This window comes from Hemitrygon akajei, chromosome 9 (assembly GCF_048418815.1).
Source record: "Hemitrygon akajei chromosome 9, sHemAka1.3, whole genome shotgun sequence".
NCBI lineage: Eukaryota > Metazoa > Chordata > Chondrichthyes > Myliobatiformes > Dasyatidae > Hemitrygon > Hemitrygon akajei.
Window position 1 is genome coordinate 147,134,756 of NC_133132.1, and position 20,782 is coordinate 147,155,537.

Here is a 20,782-nt window from a genome sequence, read left to right on the forward strand (position 1 = left end):
CTAAAGGGTATGACAGTTACTTGGATTCAATTCCTAGGTACCAGTGTCCCATGGTATCTGCCTTTTATTCACATGAAAATTGTGACAATGGTTGTTGAGAAGAAATTCATTGCTACCAATTAAACTGAATCTATTTTGACCAGTGTTCATAAATTGTGGCAAGAGAATTAAACTCGCATTCCCCAGCACTGTAGTGCTAAGGATGACTATAATGCTATTTGCGAGATCAGTTATCTACCCAGATTGATAATAGGCTATGGGTGGTAGGGGGGTTACTCTTCTTGATCTAACTTAAGTTTCTCTGGATCCTTGCAATTAGTTTTGATGTTTTGTTTTAGATTTTGAATAATCCTTATTTGCAGTGATATTTAAAAAATTTACATTCAAATTACATTTGTGTATCTATTGATCTTGTCTATATATCTTTTTTTGAAATTGTTGATCCTGTTGGCGTCGGGATCTATTAGTGTAATTCAGCATCAATCCTATTCTCCAACAACAGCAAGCAGCTTAAGTGTGTACTAATAATGAAAATCTAACCATCTGTTTTTTTTTACCCCTTGCCTCTCCATTTTTCACACCCCCTAACTTTTCAGACATCTCTTTAATAATATCATTGCTTCCTGTATCCCTTTGCTGCCAAATCACTTCACTTTGTTGTAGTATTTGCTGATGTTGAAAATGGTTTTCCTTCAGAACAACATCAATCCTTAATTTTTAAAGCAACTGCCATCGCCTCTGGCCTTGTGCTTCCCCTCTGACTGCATTGCCGCTATTCACATCCATCAATGATTCTGACTTAATTCATCATTTAAGCTGCAGTCTTATTTATGCTCTCGTCATTACTTGTGATTGTTGCCATGGTGCTTTTCGACTTTTTTGCTCTCGATGCAGTTGACCGCTTGATCTCTTACCACTGCATCTGCTCCATGGTCCACCCTAATGTGATCCAGATTAGTAAGCACACCTGTAGCAATTCTTTCTCCATTCTTAATATCCCTTTTTCTGCTTAAGCATGACCATTTGCAAATACCTCGGGGATTTATCTTGAATATTCACGTTAATTTTTACCATCTGCACATTGCCCTTTGATTACATTATCTATTGGCATAGGGCCATCACAAATATGTAAGTGGAGCTCCTCTGTTTTTTTCCCATCTATCTGTTAAATATGGTGAAACAATTAAATATTCAAAAGATTAATCCATTTACTCCTATTCTATCATCAAGCTGATTAATTTTGCTTCTGAGATTTGGCTGCTCTTAAGGTTCTGAACTCTGCTGAGACAGTTGCCAGCCTTTTGTTACCTTCAGACATGTCTTCCAGGCGGGCATCTGGAGAAATTACACAGATGGAAAAATATACTTGGAACTTTAGTGGAATGGTTTTTGTACTGATGTTGCATAAACCAATTAGTTTCCCTAAAAGGTGGACATCCTTTTTTGTTCTTGTTTGAAAGAATAGCATTTATTAGTTTGAATCTCATTTCTTATTGTGGGCAGATTAGAAAGGAATTTAATGCAGACAGGTGTGAGGTGTTGCTCTTTGGTAGGACCAGCCGGGGTAGGTCTTATGCCGTGAACAGTAGGGCACTGAGTAGTGTGAGAGAACAGAGGGACCTGGGAATACAGGTCCATATTTGTTGAAAGTGGCATCACAGGTTGAAAGATTTGTTTAAAAAAAAAAGCTTTTGGCACACTGGCCTTCATAAATCAAAGTATTGAGTACAAGAGATGGGATGTTATGTTGAAGTTGTATAAGATGTTTGTGAGGCCTAATTTGCAGTATTGTGTGCCATTTTGGTCACCTTCCTACTGGAAAGATGTAAATATGGTTGCAAGAGTACAAAGAAAATTTACAAGGATGTTGCTGAGACAAGAGGATCTGAGTTCTATGGAAAAATTGAATAAGTTAGAACTTTTCCTTTGAATGTAGAAGATTGAGAGGAGATTTCATAGAGGTATACAAAATTATGGGCGGTATAGATAGGGTAAATGCAAGCAGGCTTTTTTTCCATTGCTGTTGGGTGGAACTACAACCAGAGGTCATGGGTGAAGGCAAAGGGCAAAAAGGCAAACATGAGGGGAAATTTCTTCACTCAGACTGTGGAATGAGCTGCCTGCACAAGTGGTGCATGTGAGCTCGATTCAATGTTTAAGCAAAGTTTGGGCAGGTTCACGGATGGTAAGGGTATGGAGGGCTATGGTCCCAGTGCAGGTCGATGGGAGGAGGCAGTTTAAATGGTTTTGGCATGGACTAGATGGGCCAAAGGGCCTGTTTCTGTGCTGTGCATAGACTGTATGACTCTGAGCCTCCTTCAGCATGAGAATTAAGGAAAATGTTGGTTACTTTGAAATCTTGATGGCTCAGATTTTATGGTTGTAATTCTAATTAAACTATAGGCATTTGCCATCATTGCATTTTAAAATTAGCAACACCTTCAAGATTTTCACATTTTTACAGAAATTCCACAGTTTTCATAAATTATACAACCTTCCTTTGCAAACTTGATTCTTTAATGGTCTGGTGAAAGAAATCTGAAAATTTTGCTTGAGCTCTTTTGAGTGCTGTGGGTTCAGTCCTGATTGTTGCTGTCTGTGGAAGTTTGCACATTTTCTCTGAAGGGATAATTTTTCTGGATGTTCCGGTTTCCTCCCATCCCAAAGGCATGCTGGCTGGCAGAATAATTGATCAGAATTGGAATCCGATTTAATATCACCGGCATGTGTCGTGAAATATGTTAACTTTATGGCAGCAGTACAATGAAACACATGATAAATAAATGTAGAGCAAAAAAATGAGTTACATTAACAATATATAAGTTTATTAAAAAGTTAAGTTAAAGTAAGCATTGCAAAAATCAGAAATAATGAAGTAGTGGGGTAGTGTCCATGGGTCCATTTAGAAGTGGATGGCAGAGGGGAAGAAGCTCTTCATGAATCACTGAGTGTGTGCCTTCAGTTTTTACTGAATACAGTAAATTACCCTTTGTTGATGAATAGTAGGAAAATCAAGGTAGATTTCATATCCCTGTGAGAGAAAATGGTGTAAACTGACTTGATGGGATTACTTCCAAGAGTTGCCATAGTGTCAATATGCTGAATAGCTCCATCAAAGAAAAATATGAGAAAATCTTACTGTGCAACAATATTTATTTTGTCCCATTTACTCTTCTGCTCTGTTTCCGTATGATTCCCTTCGCGAATGTCAAAAAGTTCAACTGCTGCACAACTGGTCGTGGAGCTCCCAAATCCCTCAGCTGTTTCAGTTGAACAATAGCTGGTTCTAAGTCTCAAGTAGTTCACAAATGTTTACAGTTGAGCTAACATAAATTCCATTACTTTGAAACCATAAAATGTTTAACTATTGAATTGTTTCTAAATGATTTTAAAGGATTGTACAAATAGTTTTGGAAATTGGTTAAATGTCAGCTGGCTGTCACATTTTTTTTTGTCAGTGAAGCTTGTTCACATTTGGAGCCAGCTTTGTGTAGAAGTTACCACTCGAATACCTGCTCAAATGTGGTCCTTGCGGGTTGATTGCTTGTGCCTCTTTTGAGCAGGTGGTATAGAAATTGTTGTATCTTTCCTGATTAAAAATGTGTACGATATTCCAACCAGTATTTGCACATAGAAAATAATCTAATTGATGTTTGCTCACCCTACTAAAATATCTAACTTGACAGTTTTTGAAAGGTTTTGTTACCAATGTATATTATGTTCAATTTTAGTTGATGCAAAAGATCGGCAAGATTTTATCCCAACAAAAACTCAAAAAGGGAACTCATCGGAAGAAGAAACTGCGGGTATTCATACAGAAAGTGAAGACGAAATTATTTCAGAAGTTGATGAATCTAATACATCGGGAGTTGCCCGATATAAATCACAATCAGGTTTGGAACCTCAAGTACCATGAATGTTATTTGTCATGAATATTTTTACTGCTGTTGTTTTGGTAAAACGAAAAGAGGGAATTGCATGGTTGTTGCTCTTTACAACAGCCAAGTGCCTGCGGTACCTTTTGCACTTTTCTTTTGATGTACAGCTGAACGTTGTCTTTGCTTGTGCATTGTTCCAGTGCTCAGGATCCTGAACCTTATTTGAATCCCTTAACTCTCCAGTGTGCTCCATATTTACTGAGGCTAAAATGCATTGCGGCAACTCTCACACTGACCAGTTACTGATATCACTGACCTGGCATATACCCTCTGCTGCCAGGAAAGGTGGCAGGCTCATAGGAATGCTCCAAGCCACACATTATCCTGACCTGAAAGTACATTGTTCATTGTGGTCTAAATTACTCAACAGCACTGTGTGACGATATTCATCAGCAAAATCTTCACTGGTTCACCATTTGCCCTGTAAGGGCAGTTTGGAATTGATGATAAATGCTGGGTCTTCAGTGATGCACAAGAAGTGAATAAGAGAAAAAGATTTTTATAATGGATGTAAGGTCCATTAATGAAGCAGCTGATGAGGAACTCCTGCAGCCATGTCCTGGAGCTGATGTGACTGAGCTCAACAACTACAAATATGTTGATTTTTCACTTATGTAAGTTCAGAAATTGGTAAAATTATGTAGTTTTACTAGTTTATGGCCAAGTGTTGTATTTGGACACATTCAAGTCACTTTTATTGCCATTTCGACCATAACTGCTGGTACAGTACATAGTAAAAATGAGACAATGTTTTTCAGGACCATGGTGTTACATGACACAGTACAAAAACTAGACTGAACTATGTAAAAAAACAACACAGAGAAAGCTACACTAGACGACAGACCTACACAGGACTGCGTAAAGTGCACAAAAACATTGCAGGCATTACAATAAATAATAAACAGGACTGTAGGGCAAGGTGTCAGTCCAGGCTTCGGGTATTGAGGAGTCTGATAGCTTGGGGGAAGAAACTGTTACATAGTCTGGTTGTGAGAGCCCAAATGCTTCGGAGCCTTTTCCCAGACGGCAGGAGGGAGAAGAGATTGTATGAGGGGTGCATAGGGTCCTTCATAATGTTGTTTCCTTTGTGGATGTAGCGTGTAGTGTAAATATCCATGATGGCGGGAAGTGAGACCCCGATGATCTTCTCAGCTGACCTCACTATCCGGTGCAGGGTCTTGCAATCCCAGGTGGTGCAATTTCCGAACCAGGCAGTGATGCTGCTGCTCAGGATACTCTCAATACAACCCCTGTAGAATGTGATGAGGATGTGGGGTCGGAGATGGACTTTCCTCAGCCTTCGCAGAAAGTAGAGATGCTGCTGGGCTTTCTTTGCTATGGAGCTGGTGTTGAGGGAGCAGGTGAGATTCTCCGCCAGGTGAACACCAAGACATTTGGTGCTCTTAACGATCTCTGCCAAGGAGCCATCGATGTTCAGCAGGGAGTGGACGCTCCATGCCCTCCTGAAGTCAACAACCATCTCTTTTGTTCACATTAAGAGACAGGTTGTTGGCTCTGCACCAGTCCGTTAGCCGCTGCATCTCCTCTCTGTAAGCTGACTCGTCGTTCTTGCTGATGAGACCCACCAAAATGTCAAGAATAATAATTTGAATCTCGCCTCTAGAATTCAACTTTAGTTTTAGAATACATTTAAAGTTGAGCTTTAAAAAGGGGAGAATTTATAAGTGCTTGAGAAGTCTTTCACACTATGTGAGTTGGACAGAATTGTTACAGAAAGAAGGTTTCCACATGCAAGAATCCAAATCCAGGAAAGCAAGGTACTTATGGAAAATTGCAGTGAGGAAATGAGTCATTTTCTATGACTCTTAAGTTTGGATAGGTACATGGATAGGTGGGGTATAGAGGGCTTTGGCCCGGGTGCAGGTTGATGGGTCTAGGCAGTTTAAATGGTTCAGCACAGACTAGGTGGGATGAAAGGTCTGTTTCTCTGCTGTAGTGTTTTATGACTCTGTGTACCAGCTGACTGAATTATTACAATACTGTACTTCATAAGTGTTTCATTGTCTGAAGCAATTTGAGACATTCTGAGGTTATGTTGGCATCTGCTGTAATGTGTCCTCCTTTTGGCTTCATGTCAGTGTTAAAGACAGCACAGAAATGCAAGTTATTTTTTCTCTATTATCAGATGAACGTAAATTACTGAAGTGTTTTTGTCATCAGGTTGTATAATTCTTGACATCTTACTGTATCTTGAACCAAATAAAATAAGTCACATTCTTCTAAAGTTGTTGCAATAGACTGGCATCCTATCCGGGGGGGGGGGAGGGGGGGGAAGTCTCGTACTCTCAGTCGCCTCACTCTACAGAAACTGGCATAAGCACTGCCTTGATGAGCCTATAAGGCTCAGGACAGACTTTAACTAACTTCTATAGAAGAATGGAAGTTGAAGTTGAATTTTCTTAGCTGTGAAATGCTACACTTTGGACTTTATACATTGCATCAGTTCTTGACCACACTGTTAATTTCTGTTCAGTGCAGGTGAGATACCAGACGCTAGATACATAAAGGCTGCCCGTAGAAAGCGCCAGTTGGCCAGAGCTCAAGCTGACTTCATACCTCTTCACTCGTTAGCAAGAGATGATACTTCAGTCCCTGATGAAGAGCTTCTAACTAGCGATGAGGAACTTGATGACGATGAGAAGCGGATACACTTCACCAAAGCACTGAAAACGCAAAGGCAGAAAATGGCAAAAGAAATTGGTAGGACTTCAATTTACCATGGTGGCATACTTAAAAGCTGTAAAGCCAGTTAAATAAATAGAAAACATGAGGAAATCTGCAGATGCTGGAAATTCAAACAACAACACACACAAAATGCTGGTGGAACACAGCAGGCCAGGCAGCATCTATAAGGAGAAGCACTGTCGACGTTTCGGGCCGAGACCCTTCGTCAGGACTAACTGAAAGATTTGAAAGATCTCAAATTTTTCAAAAAAAAAATCTCAAATCTCTTACTATCTTTCCTTTCAGTTAGTCCTGACGAAGGGTCTCGGCCCGAAACGTCAACAGTGCTTCTCCTTATAGATGCTGCCTGGCCTGTGTGTTCCACCAGCATTTTGTGTGTGCTGTTAAATAAATAGAACTTGGATTTTACATGAGACATACTCAACACTGGAGGAGCTCAGCAGGTCAGGCAACATCACTGCAGGGAAATGAACAGTCAACATTTTGGGCCGAGACCCTTTGGGGCTGGAAAGAAAGGCGGTAGAGACCAGAATAAAAGGGTGAAGCAGTGGGTGGGAGAAGAGCATGAGCTAACAAGTGTTAGATAAATCCAGGTAAGATGGGGGAGGGAGAAGGGAATTTACGTGAGAAACTGGGAGGTAATAAATGCTGAAAAAGGAATCTGATAGAAAACGACAACAGACGATGGAATAAAGGGAAGGATGTGATAAACTAGGAGGAGGAGGTGGAGGTGATGAGCAGATCATGAGGGCAGGGGATGGGAGAGGAAAGGGTTAAAGGGGCCAGAGGGGTAAGGAAAACCAAGGGAGAAGGGTGAACAGAAAGGAATGGTTAGAGGAAGTTAGAGAAATCACCCTTGATACTGTCAGATTGGAAGCTACCAAAATGAAATATGAGGTGTTGCTCCTCCATTCAGCTTCTGGCCTCAACGAGGCAGTAGAGGAGTCTGTGGAAAGTGGAATTAAATATCAATAGGAGATCCTGGCTGTTACAGCAGATGAAGCAAAGGTACTCCTTTGTGTTTCCACTCGGATTTACATGATGACTCTCTTGACTGTCAGCCAGTTAAGTAACTTCGAAGATGTAGAGTGCCAAGAAAATGCACAGTGCTTGGTCCTATAAGCAGTTGACCATACAGTCCCTGAAATTTGTTTCCTGCGATTATTTCATCAAACAAAATTAATAATTAATCCTCTGGTTCTGAGCTCTGATGTGCAGCTATCCATATCAATAACCTGATTATTCATTAACAATTTGCAAATCTATAACTCTGAAAAAGCTGATGTTTTGACCATCCATAACAGATTGTCAAGTAACATCTTAATCGTTTCTTGAGGATTTCATTTCAAATGCAACTAGGTATAACGTGGATGCACTTCCTGTTAGTGGTTGCACATTGACCATTATGGCTGCAACTTTTTCACTCTAGTGCATCCAAAAGTGTTGTTTAATTATGATTCTCAAAACATTTGCAAACTATATCTGAGTGGAAGCTATTGCAGAGGGGTTCCCAGGGTAGTTTTCAGATACCAGGCAAAAAGGCTCAAGATGAATTGAGAATTTATTTGATGCAACAGCTCATGGTTTGAAATGTGTTAAATGACATAACGGGAGAAATTAATAATATTAAAATTCTCTTGAGATATGAAAATAGAAGATTTGCAGAGAGGAGAAATGCAGGGGTGGTTGATTGATTGGATAGCCCTTCAAAGAACTGACACCACTAAAATGAGCTAAATGACTTCTTTATATGTTGTAGGGTTCTCTGATTCCATTCAACTAGTGACAGTGGGTTCTGTGGTGAGAGACGCAGCCCAGTGCAGGCACAAATGTGGAATCCAGCCCTACAAAAGTGTTTTGCAATATTGGCTTTTATAAATTTTTAAAGTTATCGAAAAAGTAAGTGATGTCTAGTTCATCATACTACCTAGTTCTGTTCCAAAACTGGAGCAAGTTGTAAATGGCCAAGTCTTTTTGATTCCTGAATTGAGGTGGTGCTGTTGGTATGGGATCCTCTACAGTAAAATTCCTATAATCCATCATACTTGGGACAGATGTTACAGACTATTGGATTTTTTGTATATCAATAATGAACACTTGTATTAATTCACTTTTTGGATGTTGTCATTTATAATAAATTACTCAATTAACTTGAAAGTTTAAAGAGTGATTGAAGTGAGTGTGTAGAAGGGGGAATGGAAATCAGAGCCCTGGCTAATCAGAAGAGAGAACATGCACCAGTGTCTTGTTGAGTCAAAAGAAGTATAGGAAATGGGGCTATAGTGTGTCTGTAGGGAGCATGGGAAATACTGTATGACTAGATGTTGAACTATTGAGATTTCTGAATAATCAGAATTTTACTGTATTTATATTATCTGGAAATTTACCTTGCACTGATGTTTGCTGTTTATCTTTGCTATATTTCAAAATTCCATTCATTATTGTTGAATTATTTTTTTCTCAGGATATGAACAAAGAGCACATTTATTGTCTGAAAAGGAAGGCTTTAATTTTATTCAAGGAAGTAAGATAGATTTTAACAGATTGATTCCTGGGATGAGAAGGAATGAGAAAATGAGTTTAAATCTTCTAGTTTAGAGCAACAGAAGTCTTGGTGGAATACATAGAATTCTTAAGAGAGTTTGACTCTGTTGGTGCTGAGTAATTAGTTCCACTGGGGTGTCCACCTAGAATTAAGGTCACGGCCTCAGAATTACGATTGAGATGGATGACTATTTCATCACTTCTTGGGTTGTGAATTGTTGGAATTCCCTATCCCACGGGTTGTGGATCAGTTTGTCAGTGAACGTGTTCATAATGTCAGTGGACTTCAGGCAGCAAAAAATTGAGAAATATTGCGAGGAGACAGGAGCTTAAGTTCATGTGAAAGTTTATCTCTGATTTGATTGAACAGTGGATCAGGGTCAAATTTGCCTTGGCCAATGTTTTTATATTCGTATAACCTATAGTCAACCATGATATTTTGTACTTTCAGGAGTAAATGAAAGTGAGAGTGGGAGTATAGAAAGTGGAGGAGAAGATGACGATGATGATCAGCTATTATGGGAACAGCAACAAACCAAAAGAGTAAAAGTGTTTTCGGTATGAATTGCTGCATTTGTAATCTTCGGTTTCTAAGAATGGACTTTGTTAGAACATATTCCTTGCCTTGTTGTACAAAGTGCAAAATAATGCTATTTATGAGGTCTCAAAGGAAAAGACTTTTTAACTTGCTCTCCATGCCAATTCGCACAGAGACAACTAGAATAAAATGGAGGATTTTCACATAGCTGAATAGATGAACTATACTGTTTTTTTGCGTGCAGGAAATCCTTTGTAGAATATTAATTGTAAAGATGAATGTATCAAAACTCTATCTCTGCACCACACACTTGCCCTCAAATATGTGTAATCTTTCGGAACTGGAGCTGCACAGTGGCACAACTAGTGGGGTAGCTGCTTCTCAGCTCCAGTGACCTGGGTTCAGTTCTGCCATGTTGGGGGGTTGGTGGGGGGGGGGGGGGGGGGTGTGTGTGTGTGTGTGTGTGCGCGCGCGCGAGTGTGTGCATGTGTGTGTTTCTTTGTTTACCGATTGTCCCTGTGACCATATGGATTGCCTCTGGATGCTCCAGTCTTCACCCACATCCCAGAAATGTGTGGGTTGCTAACTTAATTGGCCACTGGAAATTGTCCGTGGTCTGTAGGTGAGTGGTAGATGCTGAGAGGAGTTGATGGAAAAAATAAGAAGAATAAAGTGGGATTAATGCAGGATTAGTCGTAAATAGATGATTGAGGGCTGGTACTAACTCAATAGGCCAAAGGTTCTAGTTCTGTACTGTATGATTCTGTGATTTTCTATGTTTTTACAGGTTTAAATTCAGCAGGGTAACATGTTAGTTCTCTGAACCTTGCTTTCTCACCTAAGAATAAGTTAATTGTTTGCTGGATATGATCCCATGGGTTGCAAGAGGATTGGGGTAGAGTTAATTGACATTGAAGTGAGAGTGGGTGACTGTAGAGGAATTGGGTTGATAGAACTACCCTGGGAGCTGTCATGGATTCTGTGCTGAATGTCCTTTTTCTGTGTCATGAGAAAATACGAAATAATGCCATACAGGGTACAATCGCAACTGAAATCAGTTGGATATCATGCCTCACTGCTTTCCATTTATCACTGTTTTTTGTGTGTCCTGCATTGGATCTGGTGGTATTGATCCAGACATTCTTCAGAAGTCAAGAACGAGACATTAAATTTAGTTACAGCCATTTTATTAAGTGTTGCAGGAACAAAGAATGAACGGAGGAATGGCCAAATTCTGGTGGCGTGACACAGCTGCAGAAAAACTAAGAAGCCTCTATAAATTACAGAATCAGCTGTACAATGATTGAAAATTTACTGAACAGTTACATGATTATGTGGTTATGCAAACTACAAGAAGAATAACAATTCTTCATTCTAATCCAACAGGCAGTAGGTAGTGCTTCCCTCAGTGAATTCAGAGACCTGAGGGAAATAGAATGTTGCTGGCAAGACTAGCATTTCATAAACATTGCTCATCTCTAATTGCTGGGGAGGAAGTGGTTGCAAGTTGCTGTCTTGAAATGCTGCGGTCGCTCAGGTGAAGGGACACTCACAGTGCTGTTATTGGGTAGAGAATTCCAGGATTTAGACATAGCCACAATAAAAGATAGACCATATCCAACTCTAAATGATGATGGGAACCTCAAGGTGGTGGTGTTCCCATGCTTGATGGTAGATATAATTGAATGCCAATTCATTTTGAACTGTCAACATTTTTTTTTGGAGTTATCATTCCACTAATCCAGTTGTAGTGGTAAGCATGTACAGATGATGTTACACATAAAATATAATTGCAGAAGTAGTATTGCTGTTCACCTGTTTAAAAAAATCACCTTAATGCATATTAGTTTTATCTTAATACATATTACTTTTTTTCAGCCACACTTTACTGAGACAGTTAGCCGGCCAAATACACTCATTGTGAATAAGATTTTGGACAACCTGAAGAAACTGTCACCAGTCAACTTTGAAACTGTCAAAAAGCGATTAGTCAATAGGTAGGCTATAAAGTTTGCATTTTAAATTGGGAAAAATGGTATATTATTGTCACATGTTCTGAGGTACAGTGATAAATTTGTCTGTACCATTCATACAGATCAATGCATTATATCACTGCACCAAGGGAGTACAAGGTAAAGTAAAAACGGTGGAGGATGAAGTGCAGCAGTTGCAGGAAACGTGCAGTGCAAGTTGATGATATTGATCAAGGTAGAGTTTGAGGTCAAGAGTCCATCGTATGGTACTAGAGTACCATTCAGTAGTTTTATAACAGTGGGATAGAAGCTGTGCTTGATAGTGAAATGTGTGGCCAGACTTACCCATCTTCTGCTTGATGGGGGAAGGGAGAAGAGAGAAGGTGGGTGGGTTCTTTAATTGTGCTCAATTTTTTAAAAATCTGAAGATGCTGAAAATCAAAGCAACACACACACACAATTCTTAGTCTGAATTCTCACCTTTTTTTCCAGTCCTGATTCAGGGTTTCAGCTGGAGACGTTGACTGTTGACTCTTTTCCATAGATGCTGCCTGGTCCGCTGAGTTGCTGGCTGTTTAAATAAGGCAGGGTAGTTGGACCTGGACAGGTTGTTGATGTTCACTCCCGGAAAGTTGAAGCTCTGCACCCTCTTGACCTCAGACCGTTCATGTAGACAGATGAATTAGCACTGTCACCCTCACTGAAGTTAGTGGCCAGCTCTTGTGTTTTGCTGTCATTGAGGGAAAAGTTAAAATCTTATCTCCTTCCTGTTAAATTTGCCAATTTAATTTACTAAGTGTATGGGCTATGAGGTCAAAGTTAGTCACTGATTATTATGCTTTTATTGGATTTTCTGCTTTTTAACTTGATTTCTAAACTGAGTTGTGAATGATATGGTAACTTTTCTTCAGATTGGAATCCTTGCAAGAAGTTCACCACTCCCATCATCGTGAACAGGAGAAGATCCAAGAAACTGCTGAGAGTTCACGATGTACAATTGAACATCTGGAAGCCGTTTCTGACTCTGGTATTCGATACCGATTTTATCAAGAAATGCGAACCTATGTTAAAAATCTCGTCAACTGCTTCAATGAAAAGGTACAAGAATGAACTAAAAGGACCGGTGTTTTTCAAAAATATTTTGTGACTTGATCTATCTTATAATCAATAAACCTTTCATTTTAATAATATTCTGAATCCAAACTAAGGGAACACAGACAAGCTCTCAGATTTAGACCAGCTTGTCTATATTACAAGAATGGAACCATTGGCATTTACCTTCTTAAATGCCAACATGTCTCAGTCTTCTGAGCATGTTTAGCCAAACTTGTAAATTCAGAATTTATTCAGACATTGTTGGACTCCTGGTGGTGCAGGATCTGCAAATCATTAACTTCAGTGGGGATTATAGGATTGAAACCAAGATGGTTAAAAAGAAATTAAGTTCCTTTCATTTAAGAGGTATCATGAGTAATCTGTTGTAACCTAGCTCACCCACTGAGTTAGATTGACTATATGAAATACGAGTCATTTTGCATTACGGTAACTGAGTTAATGTAGAGCTCTGCAAAAAGAAAACAGAAATGGATGGAAATGCTATGCACCTTCTGTGAACACACCATCTTGAATTTGCGTAGTTCTCGGATGGTGATGGTTTGGATGATGGATTGGATTCATCCAGGCTGGTTTCTCCCATTTGGTTTCAGTTTTTTCAAGTGTTGTTTGAACTGTGATTCAGGCAAATGGAGTGCATTCTGTCATGGTCTTGACTTGCATGTAGTGCAGTGGCTTTGGAGCTTCACAGTGTTAGGAGTTCTAGCCACAAGTCAGCCAGCTTGTTACTTGCTCCCATATCCAGTGAGTGTTCCAGTTGAGTTTTTGTCTAGTTGTAAACTGTGGCCATCAAACTTTACAACTCCTCCCTCGGAGTGTCAGACACCCTGAGCCAATAGGCTGGTCCTGGACTAATTTCCACTTGGCATTATTTACTTATTATTATTTAATTATTTATGGTTTTATATTGCTATATTTCTACTCTATTCTTGGTTGGTGCGACTGTAACGAAACCCAATTTCCCTCGGGATCAATAAAGTATGTCTGTCTCTCTGACATTGATGGTAGGAGATTGAGTCATGTCAGTGCTAAGCTAGGTGGATCAACTCTCTTGTTGAGGGTCGTTGTTTGGCACTACTTGCCATTCATCAGCACATATCAGAGCAGGAGCTCTCTAATAATTGGAGTCGTACCTCACACAAAGGAAGACCGAAGTTGACCTTAATGTCAATTCATCACAGCAGGAATTCATAGATTTATTGCATGCAAATGGATGCTTGATTTGTGTGAGGTGTTGCATGTAGAATTTGAACCTTGTTCAATCGTTAGCAAAGCCCCTCACTTCTGCTGCAATAATCAAAGGAAGGTGATAGTTGAAGTAGCTGAAGATAGTTGGGCCTTGGAAGTTGTCCTGAGGAACTCGTGCAACGACAATCTAGGGCTAGGGTGATTCAGTTCTGTTATCCTTTGTGTGAGGTGTGACTGCAGTGGAATTTGGCAACTCATGGTCGGACCAACATTGTACTTTGAAGCGTTACAGGATATTCCTCATGAGAGATTTCCTCATTCGGAACCTTGGACTTTTCTTCAGATTCATTACAAGCCTTTGCCATTGCCAGCACAAATGAGTGGCCCATATGCACAGGATTTCTGAGATAGGTAACATTTTTAATGAATGAATGGGCCTTCGGGAGTACCAAAGAATGGAGGAATATTGGTGTACAAGTCCAAGGTGCCTTAGAGATGGATCTTCCTTGGAACAAAGGAGATTGAGGGGAGACCTGATGGCGATATACAAAAGTATGAGAACTGTATATAGGGTAATAAGAAACTTTTCCCCAAAAGAGATGATTAGTACTAGAGAGGATTGGTTTGGGGTACAGATAAGAGATTTCGAGGGGATTGGAAGAAAAACAGAAGGTGGTTAGAATCTGGAAAGAACTATCTGAGTGTGAGGTGGAGACAGAAATTCTGCAAAATTTAAGAAGTATCTAGGGAAGCACTTGAATTGCCAGTACATACTGGGTTACAGATGTAATGAAAATGGGTTAGTATAAAAGGGACACGCTGGTATGTTCACAATCGGCCAAAAGGGGTTGTTTCTGTACTCAGAGACTCAGTCTTTAACTGAACACCGATGCACAATCCGAATCAGGTTTATTATCACTCACGTATATAATGAAAAAAATTCTGTAAGTTATAAAAATAAATAAATAGCACAATAGATGAATAATAAGGTAGTGATCTTAAAGTATTCAGAAATCTGATGGCAGGAAGTTTAAAATAGAAATTAAAGTTATTGATGCTTGTGTTTTAAATTTCAGAAAATAAAAGCTGTACATTTTCCAGCACTGATATTTCTTATTTGTGTGTGTGTGTGTGTGTGTGTGCGCGTGCACGCAAGAATATTGAAATTCTGTATATGACTATAAAATTCAAGAAACAGTACAGCAACAGCATTGTGCAGCATAATTCCATCTGTGCAGTAGAGAGGAAAGGAATTTACTGAAGTAATTTCTTCTAGATACATCTCATCAATGAACTGGAGTATGAAATGCATCAGTTACTGCAGGAGCAGGCAAGAAAACTTTTGCAACGCAGACAGGATGATATTCAAGATGAATCATCTGATATCTGGCAGCTGTCAAGTTAGTTTAATCATTTACCATTAACTTTTTGTTTGGCTCATCTTTAAATCAGGCTTTACAGTTGACATTTGATTTGGTTGATTATTTTAGAAACATAGAAAACCTACGCACAGTACAGGCCCTTTGGCCCACAAGGCTGTGCTGAACATGTCTTTACCTAAGAAATTACCTAGGGTTACCAATAGCCCTCTATTTTTCTGAGCTCCATATCCCTGTCCAGGAGTCTCTTAAAAGAGCCTATCGTATCCGCCTCCACCACCGTTGCCGGCAGCCCATTCCACGCACTCACCACTCTCTGCGTAAAAAAAACTTACCCCTGATATCTTCTCTGTACCTACTTCCAAGCACCTTAAAACTGGGCCCTCTCGTGCTAGCCACTTCCGCCCTGGGAAAAAGCCTCTGACTATCCACACGATCAATGCCTCTCATCATCTTACACACCTTATAATTTTAAGTAAATTTCAAACAAATCATTTAATCCTTGGCGGTTATAAACTCCAGCAGCAAATATATTAATATTTCAGTATGGTCCAAAAATGCTGACAATGCAAAAAGCCACAATTCTGCTTTTATTTCTTTGTATTTATTTATTTAATGCATTGTTCTTGTGGATTATGACAGAATCTATGGAATAGTGAAGGCATAAATTAAGTTTAAAACGAATTATTATTTAGAAATCTCAGTATTGTCACATTACTTGTGATAAGCATCACTTAATGATTCATTGGGCAAATCTCAATTCTCATTTCTACAGACAAAGTGGACATTGACAAAGACGGTGTCAAAACCAAACAACAGTGCATTGAAAAACGAGAAGCAAGAAGGTAATAAACCTGTAAATCTATTACTTATCCGAAGTTGATTAGGCAGTGTTCACTGAGAAATAATTAATTTTGCATGTATACTTTTATTGCATAGGGCTCATAGGGAACACTTAAGAAAGGTGGCAGGCAAGGAAGCAGACCATCACAAAGGGATGTCCAGTGATGATGAAATATCTCCAGGCGATGTATCTGAGTTCCATACTAAAGAAGGTATTCTTATCTGACATGTGCACGACAAAACTTTTCACTTTATTTTCCATTTTAATGAAACACATATAATGTTTCTGCACGATTAGTGGACAAAATACCTTGTGTAACAGTATTTTGTATTCATAGATATGGATATGTTAGTTTGTACATATAATATGTAAATACACACACGAGATTTTATCGTTATTTTCCCCTGTGAAATCTATAGCCCATTATCACAAGGCATCACCTTGTGCCTGCAACAATACAGTATTGACAGAAATATACAGAAGGACTAGCAATTTGCTCTGGGTACTTCTACTCTGTAACTTGAAGTTTTATAGGTAATCATTTAACCTCTGGTTAACTAAAGCAGTATCAGCACTGGCCAGAGTAATCTCTCACGTCCAAGGTTTTATAAAGTTGTTGCATAAACTCCCCACTCTATATTCAGTGCCCTGACTAATACTAGTGACTTTCTAACCATGTTATCTACCTGTGTTGCCACATTCATTATCCATGGGTCAGGTGCCGGAGGATTGGAGGATAGCTAATGTTGTTCTGTTGTTTAAGAAAGAAAAGAAGAAGAAGCCAATGAGCCTGACATCTGTAGTGGGAAGGGTTTTGGAAGATATTCTAAGGGACTGGATATATATGTATTTGGAAAGACAGAAACTGATTAGGAATAGTCCACATGGCTTTGTGCATGGAAGGTCATGTTGAAGCAATCTTATAGCATTTTTCGAGGTAGTTACCAGGAAAGTTAATGAAGGCAAGGAATGGAAGTTGTCTACATGGACTTTAGCAAGGCCTTTGACAAGATTTCACATGGGAGGTTTTAAGAATAAATTGGATAGATACATGGATGGGGGAGGTCTGGAGGGTTATGGACTGGGTGCAGGTCAATGGGACTAGCAGAATAAAGTTTCGGCACGTACTAGAAGGGCTGAATGGCCTGTTCTCTGTGCTGTCGTGTTCTATGGTTCTAAGAACATTCAGTCGCTTGGCATTCAAGATGAGGTGGTAAATTGGATTAGACTTTGGCTTCGAAGGAGACCTGTGGTTACTGGTGTGCCACAGGGGTCGTTGCTGGGTCCTTTCTTGTTTGTCATCTATTTCAGTGATCTGGATGATAATGTGATAAACTGGATCAACACATTTGCAGATGTAGTGGATAGTGAGGAGCACTATCTAAGCTTGCAATGGGATCTGGTCCAGATGGGAAAATGGGCTGAAAAATGGCAGAGGGAATTTATTACAGTTAAGTGTAAAGCTTTGCACTTTGGGAGAAACCACCAGGATAGATCTTACACGGTGAGAGCTATGGCACTGAGAAATGAGGTAAAACAAAGTGATCTGGGCATACAAATCCATTATTCCTTGAAAGTGGTGTCACAGGTAGATAGGGTTGTAAAGAAAGCTTTTGGCACATTGGGCTTCATAAATCAATGTACAGAGTACTGGAATTGGGATGTTATGTTGAAATTGTATAAGGAGTTAGTGAGGTTTTATTTGGAGTATGGGGTGCAGTTTTGGTCATCTACAGGAAAGATGTAAATAAGATTGAAAAAGTGCAGAGAAGATTTACAAGGATGTTGCCAGGACTTGAGAACCCGAGTTATAGGGAAAGGTTGAATCAGTTAGACACTTTATTCCCTGGAACATTAGAAGATTGAGGGGACATTTGATAGAGGTGTATAAAATTATGACGGGTATAGAGAAGGTAAATGCAAGCAGACTTTTTCCACTGAGGTTAGGTGAGACTACAACTAGAGGTCATGGGTTAAGGGTGAAAGGTAAAATGTTTAATAGGAACCTGAGGGGGATCTGCTTCACTTGGAGGGTGGTGAGTGTGGAACAAGCTGTCAACACAAGTTGTGGATGCAAGGTTGATTTCGCCATGTAAAAGAAATTTGGATAGGTTACATGGACAAGATGGGTATGGAGGGCTGTGATTGGGTGTAGGTCAATGGGACTAGGCAGATTAAAGGTTCGGCACTGGTTAGAAGGGATGAAGGGCCAGTTTCTGTACTGTGGTGTTTTATGACTCTAGTAAGGATCTTTTAATGTGATGCTGTGACATGTTAGTTTAGACTTTCATTTGTCTTGCTTTTTGAAATTATATCTTACAGCTGATTCCTGAAGGGACTGAAGTAAGATTTCAGTGCATTAAAATAAGCTTCTGAATGCTTGTTATTATCAGCATTGACAGGAGTTACCCAGCTGCTCATCTGCCAGTATTTTTACCACATCCTACATGGGGTTTTAAACATGGCTTTGATCTTTTAAGCTTTGAACTGTGAATGAGGCTTTTATGTTTTAACTCTGTAGGGGGTTCTTATCTAAGCAAACACTTTTGTGATTTCAGAACACATTCTGAAGGAAGCCAGGAAAATTTTCAGTGATGTACAGGAAGACTTCTGCAGTGTTGACAGAGTTTTTGCCAAGTTTAGGCTGTGGCGGGAGAAATTTCCTGATTCATATTATGATGCTTATATTGGACTCTGTCTTCAAAAAATCATGAATCCTTTAGTTCGTTTGCAGCTAATCAGCTGGAATCCTCTTAAAGTAAGAATTGAATTATTCATAGAATTTCTGGGGGGGGGGCAATGCAGTAAATGTTGTCATCACCAACTGGATGACAAATCTTCATTGTAAGCTAGGCAGTCGTATAGGCGTGGAACCTATGTCTTGTGATAGAAAGCTCTGTATGTATCCCTGTATACTTTGCACACATGCTCTGGTTGATTATGGTATCAAAGTTGGGTGGGATTTTGTCTGATGCCTCCTAGGAATCATGCATGATGCATTTTGAGTTTATTGATCTATTGTGTTAGCTTTTTCTCCATAGATTGTGCTTTTATATCATTAATGGTACCAGGGCAAAGTTTTTGAAGTAATGGCCCCCTCTCCTTCCAACAACCCTGACCTATCCTGGTAGGAACACGCAATGATTGGTGCATTCTTATTTTTAGAAGGAATACTGTAAGAGAAACAAATGAGCAATTAACTGGGTGTTTTTGTTGGATAACAAAATGGTGTGGCCCCTACTGTAATGTGTGGGTTCCAGCTAAATTTTGCAAATGTCCAGAGAGATTAGCCACAGAGACTGTTTTGGGAGCAGGCTCAAAATCCACACATGATGGTATCTCACTTAAAACTCAACAATATTTTTGTGTTTATTGTATTCTTTTATATATTGTATGAATAATGTAGTGGAGGCAGCCTTCCACACACCAGGCATCATTAGACTCTCAGTTGGTAGATGCCATATACTACCTGAATTTGATTGTTAGTAAAAAGAAATTAGAGGCTTTTGGTGTTTTTTCCTTCTGCAAAATCCCCCATCTCCTGAGCCTGATGCCTTCAGGGAGCAGTATAAATAGATTAGCATCTGCTAAAGTCTGACCGAGTCTGAAAGATTCAGTGGCAGATTAGTTTCCCAGTGTATGACTTTAATGATATCTCTGCTCACAGAAGAGATGCAAAGAACCATATTGTCCACTTTAGAGCAAAGCCACTTGAGTCCATGGAGTAGGTAAGCTATTGACCATTTAGTTATCATCTCCTGTGGCATTGTCTATGAAAGAAAACACTTGTTTTTTTAGTGTAGAGTGAATGAAGTACAACTAAGTTCCATATTCCAGGAAGTCCTGGTGGTATTTGTTTGTTCTATCATATTTCAAATTTTATTGTATAAAAGGCCACTCACTCTATCAAGTTTATGCTGGCTTTCAGACCAAGACCAAGCACATTCCCCCACTTATTCCCCCCCCCCCCAACCCTTCTGTTTCACGTGCCCCACTTCCCATTCTTCTACCAATTGCCTGCACTAAGGGCAATTTGCAGTTGTTCATTCACCTTATCAACCAGCCCATCTTTAAGGTGTGGGGAGAACTGGAGCATCCAAAGGAAATCACATAGAGTGAGCAAACTTCTTACAAACGTCACCAAGTTCAGCATCAAACGCTGCTGCTCCAGTATCTAGCAGTACTCTTAGTGAACTGATTAGAGTTGGGTGGAAGTGCTTAGCAGATCCCTAAAATCCATCTTTGCTCTGTAGCAAGATTGTTTACACTTGTTGGAAATGCCGTGGATTTCAGCTTTGGAAGAGTACTGTCATTTGGAAGATGAAGAATTTAAGAAAAAAGACAAGTCTGATGCAACATTACTTCTGACAGTAATTGAGAAAACAGTCATTCCTAAAATTGAAGGTAATTTATTGGTAACTACATTTTCTTGATTTTGATGTTGTAAATTAATTATAGTAGGAACAGAATAAGCAGTAAATCATTTCAAACCAATAAGAATCACATGAAATTTTAAAACTTTTGTCCTCTGAAGATACTGCTGGACCTTTACAACTTGA

General features: G+C 39.4%; 1 protein-coding gene across 1 annotated transcript in view; it reads left to right on the top strand.

The window, feature by feature from the left end:
• Positions 1-20,782, top strand: part of LOC140733635 (intron Large complex component GCFC2-like) — a 42,088-nt gene that overhangs the window by 6,649 nt on the left and 14,657 nt on the right. Inside the window, exons 4-13 of the mRNA XM_073057236.1 lie at positions 3,732-3,893; positions 6,438-6,659; positions 9,640-9,746; positions 11,605-11,723; positions 12,611-12,797; positions 15,277-15,400; positions 16,155-16,224; positions 16,319-16,434; positions 18,782-18,981; positions 20,477-20,627. Of these exons, the coding sequence (XP_072913337.1) occupies positions 3,732-3,893; positions 6,438-6,659; positions 9,640-9,746; positions 11,605-11,723; positions 12,611-12,797; positions 15,277-15,400; positions 16,155-16,224; positions 16,319-16,434; positions 18,782-18,981; positions 20,477-20,627 (1,458 nt within the window). The remainder of the gene's footprint in view (positions 1-3,731; positions 3,894-6,437; positions 6,660-9,639; positions 9,747-11,604; positions 11,724-12,610; positions 12,798-15,276; positions 15,401-16,154; positions 16,225-16,318; positions 16,435-18,781; positions 18,982-20,476; positions 20,628-20,782) is intronic.